Source organism: Mytilus edulis, chromosome 9 (assembly GCF_963676685.1).
Source record: "Mytilus edulis chromosome 9, xbMytEdul2.2, whole genome shotgun sequence".
Lineage (NCBI taxonomy): Eukaryota > Metazoa > Mollusca > Bivalvia > Mytilida > Mytilidae > Mytilus > Mytilus edulis.
In genome coordinates, this window is record NC_092352.1 from 58,652,086 (window position 1) to 58,678,060 (window position 25,975).

Below are 25,975 nucleotides of genomic sequence, written 5' to 3' on the forward strand. Positions count from 1 at the left end.
TTTACGCTTTTCTTTACACATCCGGTGTATGTTAAAATTTTTAATATAGAAATATTTCCACATTTATAAAACGTCCCTATTTAGAAGCTGTTGACGCATACGTGTGGATATCAGGCTCTACTGGATTGGTGAGCGATGTGTATTGAGATAAGTCTCTTTCTGTTGACGCATAAGTGTGAATATCAGATTCAGATGGATTGGTCAGCGATTGATATTGAGATAAGTTTGGTTCTGTTGATTCATGTTCTGTCGATGCGTACATATGTTCATCTGATTTTCTGTTGGTTGATAATGTTTCGTAGTTTTCTTCCTGTTGATGTTCTTCACAATTAATTGTGTTATTATCATGTATGTTCTCATATATCTCGGGTATATTTATGTTTGCCATTCCACTGTTATTAGAATATGAAATGATGTTATCTGTTTTAATTTCTTTTTGCCGATTTTCAGAGGAATTAGAATTCTTTGCTATCTTTCGTCTTCTGTAGAAAACTATTATTATGAAAACCAAAGCAGCTACTATTACGACAACCAATACTGATACAACAATAATCGGAATACTAGCTACAAAAAAAAAAACAACGTTGTAAACTAAAAATATGAATGTCATTTATTCAAATATTAAACATATAACTTATATATAATGTTTTTTTATTTGTTTGCATTGTACGGTTTGAAAAAAATATGCGATATTATTACGATTTGTTGTTCAGTTACCCCAAAGCTGTCACATATCGATGACAATGAAGATTGTATACTAGTAATTGATATTATGCATTCAAGACTTCACGGGAACACTATACGGACATGCTATTACATTGAAACTTAAAATTGTTATTTCATAAATAATTTGCACACACATACAAAAGAGACAACATTACCAAAACAGCAATTAAACCACATAAAACGTAAACACATCTTAAGTCTGAATATTAAATGTAGCGTTTAAGCATCTCTTCGGGTGAAAATGTAGCTAATGCAACTGTAGAAATATACATAAAGCATCTTTAAAATATGTCTTTTTGGTATTCCGTTAATAGTTAATCAAAAGTACCAGGATTATAAAAGTACCAGGATTATAATTTAGTACGCAAGACGTGTGTTTCGTCTACATCAGACTCATAAGGGACGCTCATATCAACATATTTATAAAGCCAAACAAGTACAAAATTGAAGAGCATTGAGGATTCAAAATTCCAAAAAGTTGTGCCAAATACGGCTAAGGTAATTTATGCCTGGGATAAGAAAACCCTTAGTGTTTCGAAAAATTATAAGTTTTGTAAACAGGAAATTTATAAAGATGACCACATTATTGATAATCATGTCAACACCGAAGTGTTGACTACAGGGCTGGTGATACCATCGGGGACGAAACGTCCATCAGTAGTGGCATCGAACCAGTGGTGTAAATAGTAAACAAAAGTACCTGGATTATAATTTAATACGTTAAGTTTTGCAATTCATAATAGACGTTTGAAGCTCTTAAACAAATTGGTAACATTAGTATATATTGAAAAGTATGTTAATACTGATATCTTAAAACCTAGTTAGAATACTGTGAACATCTGACTTCATTTAATGATTAAATTATTGTGAGATTCTTTTTGTTTTACGAACAAAAGACTTCAATACATTTTCTCTCAATCTTAATTTAAATTATTTTAAAGAGAATCCATCAATCATACCAGCAGTCATGGAAGTTGTAGCTATTTTTGTTGTTGTATATACTGGTATATTATAAATGCTTTCCCTTACAATTGAACAAACTTTCCCCGTGATATTTCGTTTATTTAAGCAGCAAACCCACGTGCACAATATGTTTTTGTTTAGATCAATATTCCATGCCTAAAATGGTTTTATATCCAGTTTTATCACTTGTGAGATTTTTCAAACTGAAATTGTTAAGACGATGGTTTTGGTTAGATAAGCAGGAACTGCTTTATTGTTGGAAAAACCCGAAACTGTCCTATATTTGTATTTACGAATTCCGTTGCGTGACATTAAATTTTAAGATGGATGTCTTGTGAACTACTATATATAAAATTCAGAAAAACGTTGAAAGTGAAACAAAACCTCTTACTTGGCCATATTATCAACACATAGATCAACATGCATGAGCTCGAGTTTAATGTTTAAATAACTTTTTGCATTTTAATAATGGAGGGTTGGTGTGCTGACGTGATTTCATACCAACACGAGAAGGAATGGACCAATAATTTTCTCAATCAAGTGGGGCTAAACGTCATGTTAATTGGAAGAAGGGGAAATAATGGAAATAACAATGACTGCTGCGACTTACCCTGAGTTGTACGTTTTACAAAAGGGGTACCAGAAGTTGTTTGTAACGGCACTACAATAAGAAATAAGTAAAACATAAGGTAAAATCTGGATTCATAGAATAAAGTCTTCATGCGATCAGAGGTGTACATTCTGACAATTATCTATGCACATACATTAACAAATTAAAGCCCTCTTCAAGATTGAAGATTTTTGTGTCTTTTTTGTCTTTTGTGCCTTTTTTTCATTTTAACATGAAACATATATAAAGGAATAAAGTGATTGATTGATTTCTGCCTGCCCAAAGTGAAATGTCAAATATCGGGTGCATTTGCGTTATCAGAACGACATCAAGTTAACAATTATTGCAAAAAATATGTTTTGCAGAGTACAACTATCATCTTTCGTAATGTACTGTACATACTGATAATTTTGATCGTTTAGTTCATAATGGTAACACTTACGATTTCTTTCATTTCACAAGAATGCTTTTAGGCGAGTGAGAAAAGACGCTTAGTTAACGAATTTAATGCAACGACCTAACACACGGCTGCATTATATATCATTCGAAAGCTATTATTCTGTACTTTCTGTTTTGCCCGGTTGTAAAAAATCGTACGGTGTATTTTCTGTTAAATCAAGGTCAAAGGTCATGACTAAACATTCCAATTTTTAGCGATTATTAAACAAAAGCCCGTTTTCTAATTCTTGAACCATAACATTTTCCAAAAGATCATATGAACTTTTTATAACATGATACATTATTTACAAATCAACCAAAAAATAATAGGTAAGATGCGCAATATTTCCTGAAAATTACAATTCCCAAATAAATGAAAAATTGTTCCAAAAAAAAAAATATATCTTGGGGATCGATCTTTGAAAGATAAAAAAAATAGATAAATGTATATGTTTTAGGTCAAGGAATATTTGTTTTGTTGTTTTAAGATGCAATTTTTAATTATTGTTCATAAAACAGCCTTCTATTTGCAGTTGCCCAAAAATCTGCCATCTGCAAATAGCGATCATTTTGTTATTCTATTTTAAGATAGCATATCGCTAATTGTCATTAACAGGGAGGAGAATGATTTTCCATGATAAAAGAAGGGATATTTAAATTTCGAAAAGAATATATACGAGCTAATTGAGGTAAAAATATGTTTTTGTACGAAGTCTAACTTATTTACTTTTTGTAATCATGTTTCAATACAAACATGACTTTTCGACTAAATCGTAGGCAACATTGAAATAAGTAACCTTGTTAAAACACTTGGTTGTCTAAAGCGGGATGTAAACGAACTAAATATAATGCTGCTGCTTCTTGTTTAGTTTAAAATCATGTTAGACATGTTATTAAATGTGTTTTGAAGTTTAATGTCTTTAATTATTTGAATAAAAGATGCTTTGAGTATTTTCAACATAAGCTTTTAAAATACAAATGCAGGTCATTGTATATGTAAAGCACTATAGATTGCATTTCTGTAAATATTGACAATGCAATTTCCAATATGAACTCCTTTTATGGTTAAAACTGTAGCACTTTTACTATGAAGTTTCAAAAAAAATCTTATCCTAGAATTGAAAGTTCATATGCACCACAATTTTTTTCAAAGGTCAAAATATAGAGCTGTGCGGCATATTTTTAACGTGTATATGCCCTGAACTTCTCAGAGTTTAAACTAACACTAATTTTCTTAACTACCCCTACCTCGAATGAAAGGTTACCACAGATTTCAATGTAAACAATATGCACATGCTTATTTAATGGTAACATTCCCAAGTTATGTCTCTGTGAGATGGAACACAGAGACCATAACTGGGAACCAGTATGTAAACAATATTAATTTTCTATGAATATTCAAGATCTCCCCAAAAGAGGCGTGTTTTGAGAAACAGCTGTATTTACAAAGTGCAACCTATAAGCAGTTGTGAAATAAAAAAAATGAAAAAAAAAAATGAAAAAATTGAATACCCTTCCTGACCTCTTAAGATCATTCGATGTTTTAGGCAGTGGTCGTTTTCATGCTGTGCTGTGCTTTGTGAACTGTTGTTCGTCTCTTGGACTTTAAATTTATTTTGTTCATGGTTTTTATAAAGTTTGTTTAATTCATGGTTTGAGATTTTGATTGTCCCTTTTGTACTATTTTACTTTAAAGACATCAACTTGCAGTAATAAAAATCGACAAAGAAATCGCCTCAAAGTAAAGTGAAGAAGATTAATGCAATAAGACAAATATCTGCGAAAATAACTTGATTTGATCACGGTGATATATATATATATATACTGGAGTGATGCCCAGCGACAGGTTAGGGAAAGCTTTTGGATAAAGGAACTTAATGTACATCATCCAAACGGCATCAATAAGAAATACTAGCGTTTTTGTTTTTTCACTCATTTTTATTGTTAATATACACAGTCACGTATATTGATTTATAGTGTTTTGTTTATATTATGATATTCAGGCTTTTGGATTAAAAATCAATCGACCAAAACTTACCTGTATTATTACTGATCTATTTTTACACCTTATACATTATGTATCAGTATTGTTAAAACTTGTGACACTTGAAGAAGGCCATTTGTTGAGCCGAAATATTTGTCAGCACGATTTAATAACAACATTTTCGTATTATAACATCTTATATCAGTACCGTTGTGCAAATCTTTAGACTGATATAATTTTTTCCTTATCTGCATAGTATCGCCTATTCTAGACGATCCGGTACATAGTAAATTTGCTGGTTGGTCGTTTTTATAGACTTTTATATATATATATATATATAGAACCAAATCTTTATCATGATACGTTTAACTACAATGATCGACAATTTAAAAACTTTTTCTACTTGAAGAGTGAGGAAATATATCATAGGGACATCAACTCATAATTTAAAACGAACTGACAAGGACGGGTAAAAAATAGACAAGCAACAGTTTACAAAACACAACATCTAAAACATCACAAACCCTCTAAAAATATTTGGGGTGCACTCAGGGGCTCCCAAAGGGTAAGTAGATCATGTTCCAAACGTGACACCCGTCTCGTGGCTCATGTAATTCCTAACTCGGTGTCACGTCTTATTCGGTAGGTGACATTCAAAGCAGAGATGACGGTATTTTATTACGTCCATTGGAACTTATCAGTCGTTATCTGGCGAAACAGATATTTCATAAATGTCAACCAACTCGTAGTGGCGTCAATAAAATTTTCAAAGGGATGATTTCAACTTTGCATTTGAAATTTGGTTTGAAACCATGTTCAAACCACCATTTTTCTTTAAATGTCCTCTACCAAATCAGGCATATGGCAGTTGGTATCGAATTATCTATTATTTTGTATGTTGGCGTTTGTTTTTGTAGTAGTTCAGTGTTTCTGTTACTCCGTAGTGTTCCTCTTGTATATATATTTGATGCGTTTCCCTCGGTTTTGGTTTGTGACCCGGATTTGTATCAGTTACTTGTAAATCGAATGATGACTATTAAATAGCGGTATACTATAGTTGCCTTTATTTAATATCTTCATTGTGAGCAGTTACGCACTATCACGAAAATGGTAAAAGTAAATACAAGCTCTAGAATATTGTATCAACTTGGAGATATATACTCCCCAAGAAGATGCCACGAAATCGCGTTACAATTGGGCGAGTGTTTACATAAAGAGTTTTATTTAATTTCGCGGGCATTACGTCGACTAAGTATGCAAAGACTATTTTAGGAAATACAAAACCCTACATTTATACGTCCTATTATATTTCCGACTTGTTATTGTTTTAGAGGAGTTGAGGCTCAATGAATTCGGTCTTCTCCTTTAGTAGTAAAGATATGCAGGCGTTGATATAATGTTGCTACATAAAAATGAAAAGTTTATAATTGGGTAGTAAGGAGTGTTTATATGGGTGGATTTATGCTCATCTCTTTTGTCATAAAACTTGTTCTCAATCAACCCTCATCGTGGATTTCAAGATACGTGATAGAGTAAACTATATCTGTTGAGTCTTTTATTTTCAATTTCAATGGAAAATACATTAACTGGTCCAACATTGTCACAAATTTGGCACTATTCATACAGTGAGATGAAATCATCTATATAGTGGAAAGTGAACTTTCAAGATACATGTAATGGTAGCTTTTTTTCCAGTCGTCATCAGAAGCTCTTGCATGAAGTCATCCTTGTGTGAAAAATGAACTAGTCATGTAAGCTATTTAGGAAGTCTAGTTGTAACTAAAATCGTTGCGTATTTATGGATTTTTTTCTTCAAAACTATTTTTATTTGATGAATTAATGCATTTAAACAAAGAACAACGCACTTTAAGCAATCAAGAAGTCAAGAAGTCAAGTTTTATAATGTCTTTACTAGTTTTTGACTTCTTTGAAATTTCAATTTTCATCAATTAATTTTTTATTATTTTTTTTGGTCATAATTTTCAATTTCTGTTTTATGGTTCATATCAAATAAATAAAAGGTCTTTTCACTACATCAATATTTATAATGAAGGTACAAATCAAACAATTAGAAAAGTCGAAAGATGTTTATTTCAGTCTGGTAGTTACAATGCAGATTGCAATCTCTTAGTTTCGATCCCTTTATTTCAAGCAATAAGTTTTTGATACATTTTGTTTTTTGATTTTGCCATGTGATTATGGACTTTCCGAACTGGTATTTGTAGTATGAGTTGCGCACATATCTTTTTACTTAACATTTTTCAAATTTTCAAGAAATTTGTTTATTAAATCTTATATTGACCACATACAATGTTTAAATAGGAAGACATGCTTAAAAACTGTTTTTTCGCAGATGGTGGTATTTTTGGCAACTGTATGAGTTGTTATGTTTTAATGTTTGATTAAAAGTAAGCATAATTCTAGGAAATTTATGATGTTAACAACTTCTTTGATAGTTATTACAGGGTTTTACTTAGTTTGAAGTGATAAACAGTTGCATCAAAAAGAAACAAAATGGGTTTTCACACATTTTGTTAACTTTTACTCGAATTTCAGGAAACATGTAATGTCTATCAAAAACAAGCTTTAAATATTTAAAAATGCATTTGATTTAAGACTGTTAATCTCTCTGCTAAAAGTTTTATTGTTTGCATGTGTGAATATAGTATATAAAAGTCATATTTTGCAATCAAGCTGAAATCTTAGAAAATATGCATTTATTCGTCCTTGACTTTTGATCTTGATTTGATGGAAATTGCACCGTACGATTTATCTACGACCGCGCAAAACAGATAGTAAAGATGTGTAGCTGTCAAATGATATAAAATATAGCCATGTGTTAGGTGGGTGCATTAAACATTTATTTCTATGGTTAAAGTCACTCGCCTAATTGTATATTAGAATGATTGAAAGCTTTACCCAGTACTTGAAAAATGTACAATCGAAGAACTGTGTTCGAATTTATGTCGGAGGCATTTGCATGTTTTCGAAATTTATAAATGTATAATGTTTTTGAATATTTTCGAATAGTGTTTTGCTTATTTGATTTATTTGCGAACTCTCATTGTAAATGTAAATGATCAAAAGTGTTACTAAGTACCTGAAACATAGCTTGCAGTAGATGACTCCATAGATGTTGTAGGTGTATCTGCCAATAAAGAAAAACATATAAAAATATACAAATACATAAGCGACTTTGGAAATCAAAATATAAGATTTTTTAAGGCAACCTTTGTATATCATTCATACTTCAAAATGAAATTTAAAAGTTATAGATAACTATAACATTTTATAATGCAAGTGAAAGAATATGGTATTTCTGAAAATAATGGCTAGTACTCGACATATATAACTTATCATTTTTGCTTTTTGGCTCAACATCCGTCAAGCTAAATGAAGAGATCTTTTATACCTAGAATAAGGTTGGTTATGCCTTGGCTTCTTGCGTTTTAATTAGATCACATTTACATGAGTACATCATGTTAATAAACAAGAATGTGTCCACAGTACACGGATGCCCCACTCGCACTATCATTTTCTATGTTTAGTGGACCGTGAAATTGGAATAAATTCTCTAATTTGGCATTAAAATTAGAATGATTTATTTATTTATCAAAGGGAACATGTATACTAAGTTTCAAGTTGATTGGACTTCTACTTTATCAAAAACTACCTTGACCAAAAACTTTAACCTGAAATTTGCACTATCATTTTCTATGTTCAGTGAACCGTAAAATTGGGGTCAAAACTCTAATTTGGCATTTAAATTAGACAGATCATATCATAGGGCACATGTATACTAAGTTTCAAGTTGATTGGACTTCAACTTCATCAAAAACTACCTTGACCAAAAACATTAACCTGAAGCGGGACAGACGGACGAACGAACGGACAAACGAACGGACGAACGAACAGACGGACGGACGAACAGACGGACGGACGAACGGACGCACAGACCAGAAAACATAATGCCCCTCCACTATCGTAGGTGGGGCTTAAAAATAGTTTTACGATTTTCTTTGTGTCTGTCCCAAGTCAGGAGCCCTTGGCCTTTGTTAGTCTTGTATGTATTTTTGATAGAAGTTAATTTATATGTTCTGGGGTTTTAGTGTTAGTTCCATCTGTACTGATCCTAAAGTAGTACACATATTGTTTATGCGCCGCCTCTGGGTGCGAGCTTTGTTCTCTGTGTTGAAGAACCGTTTGTGGCCATCGACTGTTTTCTGCTTTTTGGTCGGATTGTTGTCTCTTTGACACATTTACTATTTCTTTTCTCAATTCTATATCATGTATTTGGTGGCAAAACTTTAAAAATTCCATAGGTTCTACGAATCAATGTTGTTTCCAGACCCTGTCAATTGGTTTGTTTACATGATGTATTATATTCAATGCTTTGCCATAACATACACCAAAACATTTTAGAAAAGGAAACGGTGTCATTTACATATATTTACACGAATGATAAACATTGCATACACATAGAGAAAACTAATCGGATAATTGAAATTGATAAAAATATTAAATAAGTGACAGAACAACACTTTAATACTTGAATGCACAGAGCGCATGAGTTACTTATTAGTATTGTTTGGAATATTTTGTTATGTATTTGAAATATTTGATAAGTTATTCTTTTTATTATATTGGTAAATGACTTTTGTATGAAATTAAAGTAAAATTAAGGAACCATATATTTATCTATGCATTTATATTTTGTTTTTATCTGATGTTTTCGACAACGTCTTCATTTAAAATGCCTATTGTTGTATGACGTCAAAAAATGAAATAACCAAATTTCTTTCACTTGTGAAATCAATATAACTCATTAAAACCAATGTAGTAAATGTATTTATGTACGAGTGTATGATATGTCCAATCATTTCTGCTGTTCGATTACCATCAGATTATTCTTTAACCTAGTCAGAAGCAAGTATAGTAAAGGGTTAAAATCCATACTAGGGACACCATATATAAGTTTTTGTTATATACCACTAAATATTGAATGTCATACAACCCTTTTAGCCATGAACAAGGTACGAAATCCGTTATTTACTAACCTACAAACATAATGAGCTTTTAATGTTTTAGTAATTTTTATGAATGTTACCTATGGAAACAGTTTGAAACACGTATATAGATATTTGCTCATATTGTCAGGCTTATGAATGAGTCGTATAATAGATATAACAAAACATGCGTTATTTATCTTTGAAACTGACTCACAGTGTACATCGTTCAAGTCGAATATTAGTTATTGGTAATTTGTTCTTGCCCTTTACATGAATGTATTAAATTCTACAGCAATTATAAAGGTAGAAAATGCAAGCGAGTTCATCAATTGGTATACAATCGAAACACCAAGGGACGTGTAAGTTAGTGCACACTCCTCTTAATCTCTATACAGGTAGGTATATAAAACTATTTGTGAAGACATAAAACAAACACTTACCCCTGCATTGATATTTGATTGTGATATGTTTGTTGGTAACGTAACAGTTTTCATATCCGTGCATAAAATCCAACATATTAAATTCACATTGTTCCGAATTGTTGAAGTTACTACAGAATGTGTTCAGCTTACTTTCAATTGAGTTTCCTGTACATTTGTTCTGCTGTCTAATCAAGTTGTCTGGTTCGAGTGATAAACTGATGTTTCCAACAAGTAACTGTGTTTCACATTGTATTTTGATAGGCTTTTCAATATCAAGGCAAGTGGTCTCTAATTGTTGTCCTTTATAGAAAGAGACAAATGAATCCATGTAGAATTACGCAATCAAAACAATGTTCTTAACTTTAAAAAACGTGTGAAATAAATTTTTCAATACATACATTTATATATAAAAATTGGTTGGGGTATTAATGTGAATGAGACAGCTATTCAATTTAAGTTAAATAATGTGAATATAAGCAATTAAAGGCCACTGTCCGGACTTTAACAATGAGAAAAACCCCATACCTTATAGTCAGCTATAAAAGGTTCACACATGAAAATAAGTACACTATTGAATTGAAAACACTCACTGCCTAATTTATTACAAAATAATTCACAAAAGAAAAATTAAACAGATATAAAAAAGGACAACCACTTAACTACAGGTTGCATCTCTGTAAATATAGACAATGCAATTTCCCATAGGAACTCCCTTTACGGCTAAACTGTGCCACTTTTAGTATGAAGTTTCGAACAATAATTATATCCTAGAACGGAAAGTTGATACATACTACTATTTTATTTCAAGGTCAAAACATAGGACTGGGCGGCATATTTTCAACATATACATTCCCCGAACTTCTAGGAGTACTAGTCCTACACATTTGTACCTTCGCTTAAGGTCTTCCTCTGAAATCAATATTCGCCGCTACTATATGTTTTTATACTGGTAATATTCCCAAGCTAGGTATGTCTGTATGAGATGAAACATATAGATTATATCTGGGAACCAGTATGTAAACAAAACCAAATAACTATGTATATATTATATGTCTCCCAAAATGAGGCGTGGCTTGTCAAACAAAGTGCGACCTTCAGGCTCCTGACTTTGGACTGGAACATAAAGATTGAAGCGGGGTTTAACATATTTGAAGGCGCCAACCCTACCCTTACCTGGGTCATTGGTGTAACTGTAGAACATAAGAAAATAAGAACAAACTATTACAAAGCAGTTGAAAAGGACTTACAAAAGCACAAAAACATCTAAAAAATAACAGAATGAACGTGGCAAGGTATGTACACATCCGTCACAACAACAAAAAAGACACAAAGTTCAGATTTGAGAGTACTGGCAGTTAATAACAACTAGTAAATAAATCATGTAACTAAAGTATCAAGTATCATACATCCAAATCCCGATGAGTATAGTGTAAAGACGCAATAAACAGTCGGAAAAAACATGATAATGTACAATGCCAAAATATAGGTATTGATAGATTGTGGTACCGTGATTATGAACAAATGAAGGTGTTGGCATGATAAAATAGGTTATATCATAACTTTTTATAAGGTTTGTTTTGCCTTTTTTCAATTAAAATTGTTAAGTAAACAAAAGGTTTCGGACTTCGTTGTAATTAACAAATTGTTTTTCATTACGAAATGACACTTTGTTTCCTAACTTAATACCGATACCGACAACAGAAACATATCGAAGAATAAGAAAGTATCAGCGAGACATACACTTTTTTGCGGTCTATGTTCCTTTTCCGTTTGTTTCTCACTTTCCACTAAAGATGTTTTTCATGATTATCATTCGTGATTGCATTTACCTTGACAAGGCCTATACGCTATTGATGTATCATCTATCAAAATTGCACGCGCTACTGTTGAATTACGCTGTTTACAGTCTGCTTCCAGTGCTATCTTAAACGGATCTTGTCCATATGCATCTACTGATATGTTGATCCATCTAAAGAACTGTTGTGATGAACTACCATTCACAGTGTATAGCAGAGTTTCATGTCTATCAGAAATTTTATATATATTGAAATAGCAATCAAAGGCATTGGCATAAAATTGGTACCAAAGTGACAAGCATACGGGTTCCATGAATTTTTTATCTGTATCAGTACGTGAAGTAGCAGCTGTACCACTATAGGAGATAGCAAAAACGCTATAACCTTTTGAAATATCTGAAAAATAAATAATATATAAACATGCATTAACAAACAATTATGCTCTTCAACTACGTACTTTACCTATATTATAGGAAGATGTGGTATGAGTGCCAATGAGACAACTCTCCATCCAAATAACAATCTATAAAACCTCGTTATTGATTTTAGCGTCATTGATGAGTCTTTCGTTGACAAAACGCTTGTCTGATGTATAAAATTCCAATCCTTGTCTCTGTTATGAATTGATTCATTTTACTAATAATATATGTATACTGTATGTTTGTTTAGTATCTCTGGTGAGATTCTTTGAATGAATATTCAGAAATGTTTGTTCATTACAAACCTAATTATTTTTAGTTAGTGCTTTGTAGGGTAAATTCAGTATTTGATGGCAAGGAGGCAGATTTTAAAGATTGCTGCTTCAATCATGACGTTCCAGCTACATCTAGATAACCTATAAACATCATATTCATATTGCATGTTATGAAATAAAAATATTTTACTCACATGTCTCTCAATACACAACATAAATCATTAATTTGTCTGCAGATTTGAATTGAATATACTAACAAAGATAACAAATTGTTTTACCTTCTGGACGTACTCGGGTATGATCTACCACAAGATTTGTCCGTGTCCATGTGTTAGTAACTGATGTATTAACCATCCAATCTCCCAAATCTGCCTCAAAAGTACTTACGCTTGTTCTGTTCTCTGAAATGAGTTGATTTTGTTATCATAAGGGATATGCTATGTATGTACTAGTGGTATTCAAATAAATCCCCAACAAAAATACTATTGTGAAACCATTCAATCGGGAAAACCAACGATGTAATCTATCTTAACAACGAAAACGAGAAACACTTATGAACCCAATTAACAGACGACAACTACTGAACATCAGATCAGACACATATGTGGTACTTTATAATAAATAAAATGTTTGTTCTTCTCTCGCCGGGATTCGAACTCATATATATCTATATAAAAGTTTTATATGTATTTTGAATTTGAAAATGATGGTCACATTGATCAGGATGTTTTTAAATGTGATACATGTGCTCGCTATAAAAAGTAAATTATATTTCCTTATGTGAAATTATGTTGTCACAATAAACGGGATTTCGGTATATTTTTCAGGAGGTTACTAAGACATGTGTGGATGGTGCATTAGTTTTAACAGTATCTATTGACAAGTTGTTAATTTTGTATGTTTTTGTTCTATAAGTGGTTTTTTTTCAAGATTAAATGTGGTTTGGCGGTTGAAATATTCATGCATTTCATTTAATGTTAAAATAGCATTTTTTTGTAAACATTTTGTAATTAATTAGCAACCAAAACAAAATTGCAAAAGCTAGTACACTACAAGCATCGCATATCATTAGTTTCAGTTTTTGAGTTATATTTCATTATTTTGTTCATGTCGTTAGAACCATCACATCTAATGTCATAGCTACACTTTTAACATGAAACCAAAGACTTGACGTTTTAAGGTGTTGTTTTTATTAAGGATTTAATAGTGAGGTTATATTAGGTTATTTTTAAGGTGGTGTGTTTATTAAATATTTAATAGTGAGGTTATTTTAGGTTATTTTTAAGGTGGTGTGTTTATTAAATATTTAATAGTGAGGTTATTTTAGGTTATTTTTAAGGTGTTGTGTTTATTAAAGATCTAATAGTGAGGTTATTTAAGGTATGAAATGTTAATATGTATTTCAGTACGGAGCAACTTTATAACTATTAATAATGTCGGCTTTTCCTCATTTTATAAAAAATAGACAAGAACTGTACCAGTAAGAGCGCTAACGATACCATTTTTCATAAATTAATTTTTTCCGAGGAGCATAACTCTGAAAAAAGTCGATCATCAACCATTATAAAACTTGCCCAAAATATTGCTGATTACATTTAATCTATAGTATAAGTTTTTAAAAAATCTGGCAAGAATTGTACCCTTGAGAGCGCTAGTTTTTTTCCAAGGTGCAAAAAAAATCAGTCGGCTACCATTACAGAATTTGTTCGAGATAATGCTGATATCAATCAACAGTATACGTTTAATAAAAATCTGGCAAGAATTGTACCTGTGAGACTCTTACGAGAACGGACGGACAGTCGTATTTTAATATCACCCACAAAGCGTTACGAGGGGGTTCAAAACGATTTGTATATAGTTATTATTAAAGTAATCTGAATTTTAATACTAGTATCGGTGTTTGAATGAACAGCTAATAGGCAACATTTCTTTCCAAAGTAAATCATACTGGTATAGGTACATCTAAATACATGTATTGTAATGTTTAATTCATTCTTTAGATTACTTATTATTCGTAAAGTTCCATTTTTATAACAGTTTACCTGGGATAGTTTAACTACTTATTATTGTGTTCTACGAATTACTTATATTTTCCCGATCGCTGGTGGGCAAAATTTTACAAATCAACGAAATTAAATAGCAACGAAGATACAAATTTTCATTTATCTGCGATAGTTGGTACAAAGATAAATGAATTCAAAAGGTTTATATTGATGTGGTAAGTATAAGGTATAATGCATGTAACATGTGTCAGACTATCTGTTTTTACCCCAGTATAATAAAAAAAAACAAGTGTAATAAATCTATATATGTATATATTAAAATAGAAAGAACTTGTTTATCATTTATCAGTATGCATATATTTGCTTTACGGACGATCACTTCTTCAATTCAATGAAATCAAAAGAGTAGCAACAATACTATTGTCATCTTGAAGTTTTGTCATTGATATTTAAATACGAAGGGAGTGAACTTATGAGACGTCTGATACAGATGCGTACATGTATATGTTGGCAAAATAAGTATTGGCCTATATCTAATTTTTGCAAGACGTTTGGTTCAAAAAATTGAAAGGTTGTACTGTGTACCATAGATTTTATTAAACATTAGAAATGAATATGATTAACTTAACATATTTATTTGTTTTCCTTTAAAAATGACAGATTATGTTTTTGAAGATGGTTATTGAAAGTTAGTTTCATACATATTTTAAAAAAATGGATTTGTTTTTGTATCGATACATGCATAACCATATTTAGTTTCTTTTATGGATAAATTGTATTTCTAATCAAACACAGCCTCTTTTCTTGGTACAATATATTGTATCATGAGGAATTAAACAATATTTTGATTACTCAATTTGTTTCGTGTCTAAGGCAGCAACCATTTGATTTTCTGGGGGGCTATGGATTTTTTTTCTTGACAAATTTCGGGAAAAACAATCTATTTTTTTGGCGACAAGTCGAAAACAATTTTTTTTCTGTTAATTTTAGCATCACATAAAGTGGCAGCTGAGGCTGAAACAAACACTTTTTTTCAGGGTCAAAAACAAATATTTTTTCTCCAGAAACTGGAAACAAACTTTTTTTCCAAAGAAAATTATAGCCCCCCCCCAAAAAAAAAAATTCAAATGGTTGCTGCCTAATGAGTATTGATGAAGTTGTAACGGTTTTAAATGTATGATATATTTTTCTGTTAGCTTGAATCTATATTTAAAAAAATTATATACAGAAAGAATGAACAGACTGGGTTTAAAATACACAATACCGTGTTTACAAGTGTACGAGAGATTCATATATTTAAACTCTCGCAAACATGCGGATGTAAAGTTGTAATCCACCAAACAGAAATTTACACCATTACAGTTGTCATCTATAGTCTGTGTATCTTTGGAACTTAAAAAACATGGTTTTCGAAGACATGTAGTTTCCTCCTCCTGTACACTGATGTTCTGTATTCGAATTTTAGAAGTACCCAAGCATGAAATGTTAACTGTATTTCCTTCTTGGTATCGTATTGTTGTAACCAATCCTACCGTTTGCAATAAAAGAAAAAGAAAAAGAAAAAAAAGTATACCTTGTTTGAGACACGAATAACAAAAAAATACTACATGCAAAAACAACACTTCAGTCATGTATTGCAAAAGGTTATATAAATGGAATAACCACACGTTGTTCGTTTTACAAATAACAATCAGTTTACAGCACAAATTACTTCCGAAAATTAATCAAATTAACCAACAAAAAGACAGCATTTTTAAACGATACAGGTCTGACAGAACGGCATCTCATAGTAACTAACGACAACTAGTCAAACGGAATATCATTTCTTTTCTATGCTGGAGTCAAAAGCAGTCGGAAAAATAATTGTCTGGCAAACTATTGATTTTTGAAACTGTATAAAAGCATTACGATGTTATCTTTAAACGATTTAAATTGTCTATTTCATATCAGGTTATATTACTGCGTTAATGTATTTTTAGTCATTGCAGTCTAGGAGGCTCGGTAAATATTTCATATGAGGGACTCCAAAACAAAATGCATGTGAAAGAAATTGATTGGTTCCCTATATGACAGGAGGAGTATTGTAACTTGTACAATATCACCGAAATGATTGTATGCCTGCCTGGATATATAGAAGTATTGTCATATGGTTGTGGCCTGTTATCTATTTCTTGCATGAAGAGATATTTTTCGTATTACACTGCACGGAGTGTAGTGTGGTACAAAAACGTGATATGAAAATACGCGATATTTTGAGCAGCACAAAGTTTAAACCCCTTGTTTTTCAAGATTTTCATATATTTGTTCTTCAAAAGGATTTAGAAAACAAGGATAATGACTTTTTGCACATTATACGCATAATTAGACTTTGTTTATGTGTCCTGTTGTGACATCCTGATTTCAGCTCACTGGAAAATGTCGAGGGTAAGCAGACAATTATCCATAGATTTTTACACCAAAGGTTTCAAAGGGATAAAACACGATGAAATTTTAACGAAAATAAGTAAACAAATTCAAATAAACAATGTTGGATCTATACAAATTACAGAAAAAGAATGTATTGTGTCTCTGAAAGATGTAAAGTCAAAACATACGTAAGTAGTCAATGGTATAACATTAAAAACAGGTCAGTTAACTTTTTTGATGTAGAAAAATCCATTACACACGTTACCATAAAAGACGCACCATGCGAACTTGACGATTGTTATATTGTTGCACAAATGATTAGATTTGGTCAAATTGTTCCCGGCTCTGTCAAAAGAGGTTATATAAAAGGGACCGAAATAGAAAATGGGGCACGGTATATTTGCTGACAATAACCGTACACCATGATTTCATTGTAAGTTGATCAGGTAAGACACGGCGAAACTGATGAACATTTAGTAAATGCTTCGAAATCAGGTGCAAACTTTGAAAATTTCACACAAATTTTAGACCTTGCTGTTCAGAAAACAGATAGTTTCAAAGAAGAGAAGGTTGCTATTTGTCTCGGGACGAATGACGATAATAAACATAAGGATGATAGTGACCAACTAAATTTACTTGTGACAAAAGCAGTAGCTCAAGTAAAATCCGCCTATCCAGAGTCTCAGGTTGGTCTCTGTAGCATCATACCACGTAAAGGCAACAGTGCGCAAATAAACAGATTAAACCAATCGGCAACTAGTGTAAACAAATTTATAAGAAAATCGTGCGCTTGCGAAGACAATTTATAGAATGTTGATTTGGAGAAAGTGGTTAATAAAAGGGGCACAATCATCAGATCTATGTTTGAAAAAATCCGACAACAGCGGTGTGCATATACACACTGAAGGTGCACAAAATATAAACAGAAAACTTGGCGATTTCTTTTAATTCTCCAAGACCGTGAGTACAGGAACTACACATACCAATGGACCCAAAACGTATAAGAAGCGACGGAACAACAACACCTACCTCCGCAGATAGAATGAGCAAGCGGTCCAATACTGAACCTAAAAAAGCTCAACTCAAAATATGTCAAATCAAACGTTATTACATTAACTAGAAAACAAAAATAATTGAAAAAAAATGCATGCCTGAGTTTTTAAATTTTGTAAATATGTCTACTACTTTCACACATCATATTTGTATATTGTTCTTATTGATTGTAGACTATATATAGTCATATATCATATGTATAAAAAGAACTGTTTTAGGAAAGTTGAGCAGTATAAAGTCAAATTATTTAACATTTATGAAAGACTGCTCTGTTTGACCAAATACGATAATGTAAACACATTATATTTCATATTTAGTGTATACATATTGTATGTGTTAAAGTTTACGCAAAGGTAATTACTTTTCACGAATTAAAAAGTCTATTGTTTGGGAACAAAAGACAAATATCATCACGTGTCACTAAACGTAACATCTGAAGTAAACAAAAATACCTTTTCAAATTAATACAATGAGTATAAAAGTAGCATCCATAAACGTAAATGGATTAAGAAATATTAAAAAACGTGCATTAGTTTTTAATTTGATTGTTTGACAAAACGTAGATCTTGTTTGTTTACAAGTAACACAGTGTACACAGGATCAAATTTGGCTTTGGAACACAGAATGGAAAGAATATGGGGGTGGTTAAAGTTTCTGGAATTGTGGTACAAACGAATCGAGAGGTGTTGGGATTTTATTAAAACAAGATTTTACACTTACTTTTGATGTCTCAATGATTGACAATAAAGGTAGAATGCAAATTGTCGAATTTTAAACTAACAATTCGGTGTACCATATATTAAATTTGTACACACCAAAGAAGGGTTCGGATAGGAAACGTTTTTTTGAAAACCTGAAAAACTTAAAAAAGGACTTATATTCAGATGATGGCACAGATCATTATAATATTTTCTTAGGAGATTTTAATTGTGCGTTGGACAGAAAAATCTTCGCATCAAAATGATGATACAGGATTAAACGAGTTAAAAAATCTTCTATTGAATTTTGATTTAGATGATATAAGGCGATCTTAATTCCCAACAAATAGACTGTATAGTTTTCAAAAAGGTAATTCAAAATCACGAATAGATTATATTTTTTGTACGAAATCTCTTAGCTGCAAAATTTTAAACACGCGTATAATCACATTTCAATTTAGTGATCATGATATACTTACTTCAAAAATAAAATTAGATGTTATTGAAAGAGGACCAGGAATGTGGATTATAAATCTAAATACAATAAAGACAGATGAATTTTCCAATGCTTTTAAAAAGTGTTGGGAAAATTGGGTTAAAAGTAAAAATCAATGTAATAGCATTCAAGAGTGGTGGGACGAAACAAAATAAAAAATTAAATTTTTGAACATGGAAATTAGTCGAATATTAAACCGTTTATCGAAACAAAATAATGTCATTGTTTTAGACAAACAGCTTAAAAAATTGAAACTGCAAATGACCGAATCAAATAAATCATGTGATAAAATTTTAGAAATAGAAAATAAAATTAAGGAATATTATACTAAGAAAGCAGTTTCCACAAAAATTAGATCACGAACTCAATGTGCGGAAGACGGGGAGAAGTCGACCAAATATTTTTTTTAATTTAGAAAAGAAAAATCGGCAGAACAAGTTATGGCAACGTGTAAAAACAGAAAACGGTGAGTATAAAAGTGACATTGATTCTATCTTAAATAAACAAGTAAAATGTTATACTAAACTTTTTGCCATTGAAGGCTGGGACAAAACAGCGGGCGAAAAACTCTGTCAGTTTATGACAGATAAGGTAAGTAAGGAAGATAAAGAAATGTTAGATAGAAATATAAATATGTGTGAAGTAGAAAAGGTACTAAAATTACTTAAACAGAACAAATCACCTGGCGAAGATGGTATAATATCAGAATTTTATGTTTTATACTGGGACATAATAAAAAACGATTTCTTTAGTTTACTGCAAGAATGATACTATATTGAGTAACCCTCAACATATGGGGGTCTTAACCTTACTATATAAAGGAGGAGAAAGGGGAAATATAAAAAAATTGGAGACCGCTAACTCTACTAAACTGTGATTACAAAATTATTGCAAAGATTATATCTGAAAGACTTAAGATAGTACTGCCTAAAATTATTCATACCGATCAGAAAGGGTTTGTTAAAGGTAGAAACATAAGCGAGGCTATCCGAATGATTCAGGACATTATAGAATATATTGACAACGACGATGAAGAAGGGATTATATTATTTTTAGATAAAAAAAAAAGCGTTCGATAGGGTTGAATGGGAATGGATAGATTTTGTATTGGAGAAATTTGAATTTGGCGGGAAATTGAGAGCATGGATGAAAATGCTATTATACAATGCTACTACATGTATTAAAAGAAATGGATTTGTATCAAGATACTTTTCGATTACTTGCTCAGCTAGGCAAGGGTGTCCAATAGCGCCTCTCTTGTATATCATACAAGCTGAACCCATGGCATGTGCTATTAGGGGTAACACTAAAATAGAAGGATTAAAATTACAAGATGAGGGAGGGAACTTTATAGAAACTAAATTATGTATGTTTGCAGATGACACCCGGGTATTTAATAAAAATGAAAAATCAGTAGAAAATACTTTTGAAATTTTGTCTTTATACGAAAAAGCTTCGGGTTCTAGAATAAACTATGACAAAACAAATGGCTTACTTTAGGGGGTTCTAAAAGAAAACGATTTAAATTTGATAAAATCAAATGGATCACAGGCAAATGTTAAAACATTAGGAGTGTGTCATGGTTATCAAAAAGATGACGATGATATTTGGAGAAAAATAATAAAAAAAGTTAAAAATTGTATACACGTATGGAAAAGTAGGAAGCTTACATTTACAGGTAAAACACTTATAGTAAAAAATATGATACTTTATCTCTGTTCGTACAAGATCGAAATACGAGGAATTCCGGATAAATATACTAAAGAGCTGAATAATATAATTTGGAACTTTATACGAGACGGAAAAGTGAATCAGGTAGATAGAAATGTCTGCTGTTTGATTGAAATAAAAGAGGGGATGGGAATGGTAAGTATAGATACGTTTATATAAAGTAAACACACAAAACTTGTATATCGTTTAATTCAGGAGACATTAGAAAGCTGGAGTGCGATCGGTGAGTATTGGCTGCGGAAATTTTATGAAAAATAAAATGATGCCTTTTTTGTATGTAAATGTTCAAGTTTAAATGGTTTAGATATGAACCAACTGCAACAATTTTATCCGTGGTCAGGATTCATTAAAAATGTTGATACACCTTCAAATAAAAGTGATATTTTAGATATGAGAATATTTGGAAACTCTTCTATTCGTTTCAAAAATAAACCATTGTTCTACTCTTCTTTTTTAAAAACCGATATAACAACTATCCAGGACATTTGGAATTTAGAAACTACATATTTTAGTAGCTGTACTAAAATTGATAGGAAGCTAATTGATCAGAGAAATTATATTTCCGAATTTTCAAAATTTAAACAGGCAATTCCTAAAGATTTCGTGCAAATTTTGAAATCTTATGGAAACCAAAATTTACATTATGAATTAAATTAAAGATATCAAATGACCTTGAGATCATTAACTTAAACGAGGAAACAGTCAAACAATCAAAGTTAAAACTCAAATATATTCATACGGTTTTAAATAAAGATGTATCACCAAAATGTCAAATTTAGTGGGAGAAAATATTTGGGACAAATATACTTTGGGAAAATATGTGGTCGGGATTAAAACATTTGAAAATTGAAAAAAAAGTAAAAGAATTTCAATGAAGATCCATACACAATATTTTATATACTGAAGAAAGACTAAAGAAAAATAAGATTTCAAATGGAAAATGCCACATTTGTCAAAATAAAAGTAATATAGAAACCCTGCAACACTTATTTTTTAGTTGTAGTACATCACAGTTAGTTTTAAAAAATCTCCAAGAAATACTATTCAAATCAAACATAGGAATAAATTATTATTTTGTTGAAAAGGACATTATGTTAGGTAAAAACACGGGAGAACTAAAATATGATAATTTTTTAAATATAACTATCATATATGTTAAATGGACACTATGGAAAATTAGAAATTCAATAAGATTTAACAAAACGCCGAAAGCACCGCAATATATTTATAATATATGAAAACAAAACTTGAAAAAAAATCTAAAATTTGTTCTTCGTTTGAAAGGCGTTGACATCATTGATAAGACAAAATTGGAATTGGCAATAATGAAAATTTAGACAGTCTTTATAGTATAAGCTTGAGTCAAAGTGCATTTTTTTTCTTATGGTTTATCGTAAAAGAATATGTATTTAAACAATTTATACAAATATAAAAAAAAAGGTTGAAAAAGTTAAACTATCATGTTAAGTGTAGTAAATGCACATCTTTTCTGTGGGTATCTGATTATTTACATGTACTTACTATTTTAGAATTAGTATAGAACTGTTAGATGCTTCTAACATTCTATGGTTATATTTTTTTCTACCAATTTTAAATCCAAGGTAAAAGGTGGACTGGATTTTTATTGCCTTCCATTTCCCCTGGATAGATGGTTCATTTTGTAAACAGGGACTCTTAGCCTGTTGCTGGAGGACTGAGGTAATTTTAAACAGGAAATATTTAGGAATAAAACGTTTAGATGTCTTTGAAAAGATACAAAAAATACGCGATATTTGATTGGCGTATTCAGCATCATGAGACGGCATACAGCATTGCCATTGGCTATTCGTTAGGTAATAAATAACGTTCGAAAGTGTTGACCATAAGTAAAATATATTCAACAACGTGAAAACTTGTGAACTTGTGAGAATTGCTTATCGCTTGACATCAACTGTCGTTATTTAATTTGTATAGTATAATGTATATCAACATTAAATAACTTGAGTTGATATCAAGCGAACAAGGTTTCCACGGAGATATGTTATATCTACAACAAGCAAGTTCTATTTCCTGTTTCTTGGGAAGGACTGTTACATTGTAGAAAGCAAGATTCATATTTTATGTCATAACAATTGCATAAGAATATTTATATCTTTAAATATCACTATTTTCACAATGTAATATTTGTTGCTGAATGTTTGCTTTACATTGATTGATCCATCAAGCGACAATCTAACAAACTTGGATAAAAGATATTATACAGTTTATGTGTTACTTATTATTCATAAATTCTACTTATAAATAGTACAAATATTTAAGACTATAGAACAATTAAACATACCCTAAAGTTTTTCGTAATGCCAATTTTGTCTTTAATGGATAATTGTTTTCTTGACAATCATACCACTTATCCTTATTTTTATATTGATAATTATAACACAGAAAAGTTAGTTATGGAGACTCAATGTTTGATGTCATATATCTATATTAAAACGCTATGGATAATTATTCATAAAAAAAACCCACCTGGATTCGGGACAAAAATAAATATAAGTCGATCATACCTATATTTGAAAAAAAAATAATATATAATTATTAAATGATTATAATCCCTTAAACTAATTGGATATAGGAAGATGTGGTGTGAGTGTCAATGAGACAACTCTCCATACAAATAACAATTTAAAAAGTAAACCATTATAGGTTAAAGTACGGCCTTCAACACGGAGCCTTAGCTCACACCGAACAACAAGCTATAAAGGGCCCCAAAATTACTAGTGTAAAACCATTCAAACGGGAAAACCAACGGTCTAATCTATATAAACAAAACGAGAAACGAGAAACACGTATATATTACATAAACAAACGACAACTACTGTACATCAGATTCCTGACTTAGGACAGGTGCAAACATTTGCAGCGGGATTAAACGTTTTAATGGATCCAAACCTTCTCCCTTTTTCTGAAACAATAGCATAACATCACAACAAAGAAAAACATACGATAAAATATCAATTGGCAGACTTAACTCAATCAAAAAACGTATGATTAAACAATGAACGAATAAATTTGATCTGCGATATCTGAATACAAATGCACAGTTAATTAAATATTAGAGACAAACATTCATGACCAAAGAGCTAACAAACAAATTCAAAAACAGGACATGACTGAGAAATATTTAACCAATCAATGTTCACTTTAGAAAAAAACCGTTTTTTTTTTATAATCTTGAAGTTTATACAAATGTTGTAAGAATAAGTGAAGATATTACAAATAATCAAAGCTGGTGTACAGACAAGATCCGTATAAATAAAAAATGACAAAAAAGCATTATAAACAGTATCAACAGGTCGAATTAAACACGTATATCGTTTGATGTATTTAAGAATGAAATAAGTATTTCATTGATGATTAAAAGCCTCTAAAGGTTGAACATAGATGTAAAAGAAACAAATCCTACCTGCTACCTGCATCATTGATATATGAACATATTGAATACATAAAAATAAGAATGCACTTATCCATAACGTATCCATTTTGAATATATAAATAAATATATATTACGGATGTATGTGGTAATGTACAAAATAATACAGGAAGTTTTTAAATTTTAAATGTATGAGTTATAAAAATTAAAATTAAAATAATGTATATTTTATTCATTAGGTAAGTACAGTGACTGTCCTGTTTTACATGTATGTTTACTTTTGCTAACCAAGATGTTAATGCATTTTTAAAAGAATGCAAAAAAGTAAGGACATCAACTGCCATTCCTCTTTATTAAAAAAAAATGGTTTCGTCATTTTTCCATTTTAAATATTTGCAGGCAAGTTATCGCAAATGTAATTGAAACCTCAAATTATTTTCAAGACTCAAATTAAAATATAAAACTAGTTGATGTTAAGTTTTTCTGGCTTCAGACATACTAATTTTGATCTTTTCAAACTGGATCAAATCACTTTTGTACCAATACACTCATCATATATACCAGGATTAAATTTTTATATTTATGTTTCGTCTACAAAGGACTTATCAGTGACGCTCGAATAAAAAAAAATGTTTAAAAGGCCAAATAAAGTATGAAGTTGAAGAGCATTGAAGACCAAACATTCCTAAAATTTTGCCAAATACAGCTAAGGAAATATATTCCTGAGGTAGAAAAGCCTTAGTTTTTCAAAAATTTAAAACATTCATTTCCTTAATATATTTGGAATGTAATTGTATTCCCTTACTTATCATATGTACTATTTGATGCATACATTATAAGAAAAATGTAAGAACAAAATTGCAAGTTCTACACTGTCAACACTAGAAACTATTTTTGTAAACAACGAAAATCAAAGGACGATTTTTATCGCAGCTTACATTTTACAATGTAAATATGCTTACACACTAACTCTTCTAATTGGTACACAAACATTCAAATCGTCAGTCAGCTTTTCTTTGAAATCTAAGTATTTGTATGCAAGTGTTTCGAAAATGTGGCGTTCAATGTTGATTGTGAGCAAGTACACCAAATAATACAGACTTGCATATGTAAGTTGTGTAAAATCACTCTTTGAGTCTGTTGGTTTACTAAACAAGACAAACCCTAGTTACGTCCCGGTGCGCAATACACAGTCCTATATTTAGAAACACTCCTTTGGTGTATGAAGATACTTTGTACTTATTTTGCGGAATACAAGTAGGATATTTTTGTCTTTATTTATTTTCGGGGATTAATAAAGGAAGCAGTCAATTGAGCTTAGCATCTGTATCTGTTTACATCTACGTGTATATACGATCTTGATTTACGTCTCCACAATCTTAAGGTGATGTGGTATGTAATAAAGTTTTAAATTTGGTTTCATTTCATCTTTATCAACACTCTTATTCTGTATTTTGTTATTTCCCTTTTTTACATGTTTAATGAATCCTCGATTTCATGATCATCTAATATTTCATCTCTTTCAATGCACTTTTAG

The 25,975-nt window shown here is 30.9% G+C and overlaps 1 protein-coding gene across 1 annotated transcript; it reads right to left on the minus strand.

Moving 5' to 3' along the window:
* Positions 1–24,585, minus strand: LOC139488657 (uncharacterized). Its single transcript, XM_071274461.1, has 8 exons — positions 24,472–24,585; positions 15,910–16,173; positions 12,921–13,043; positions 11,982–12,344; positions 10,171–10,452; positions 7,822–7,869; positions 2,300–2,350; positions 1–564 (listed from the first exon to the last, which is right to left on the minus strand). Exons 1-8 carry the CDS (start codon positions 24,545–24,547, stop codon positions 77–79), a joined length of 1,695 nt encoding a protein of 564 aa, XP_071130562.1. The 5' UTR covers positions 24,548–24,585; the 3' UTR covers positions 1–76.
* Between the last annotated feature and the right edge of the window lie 1,390 nt (positions 24,586–25,975).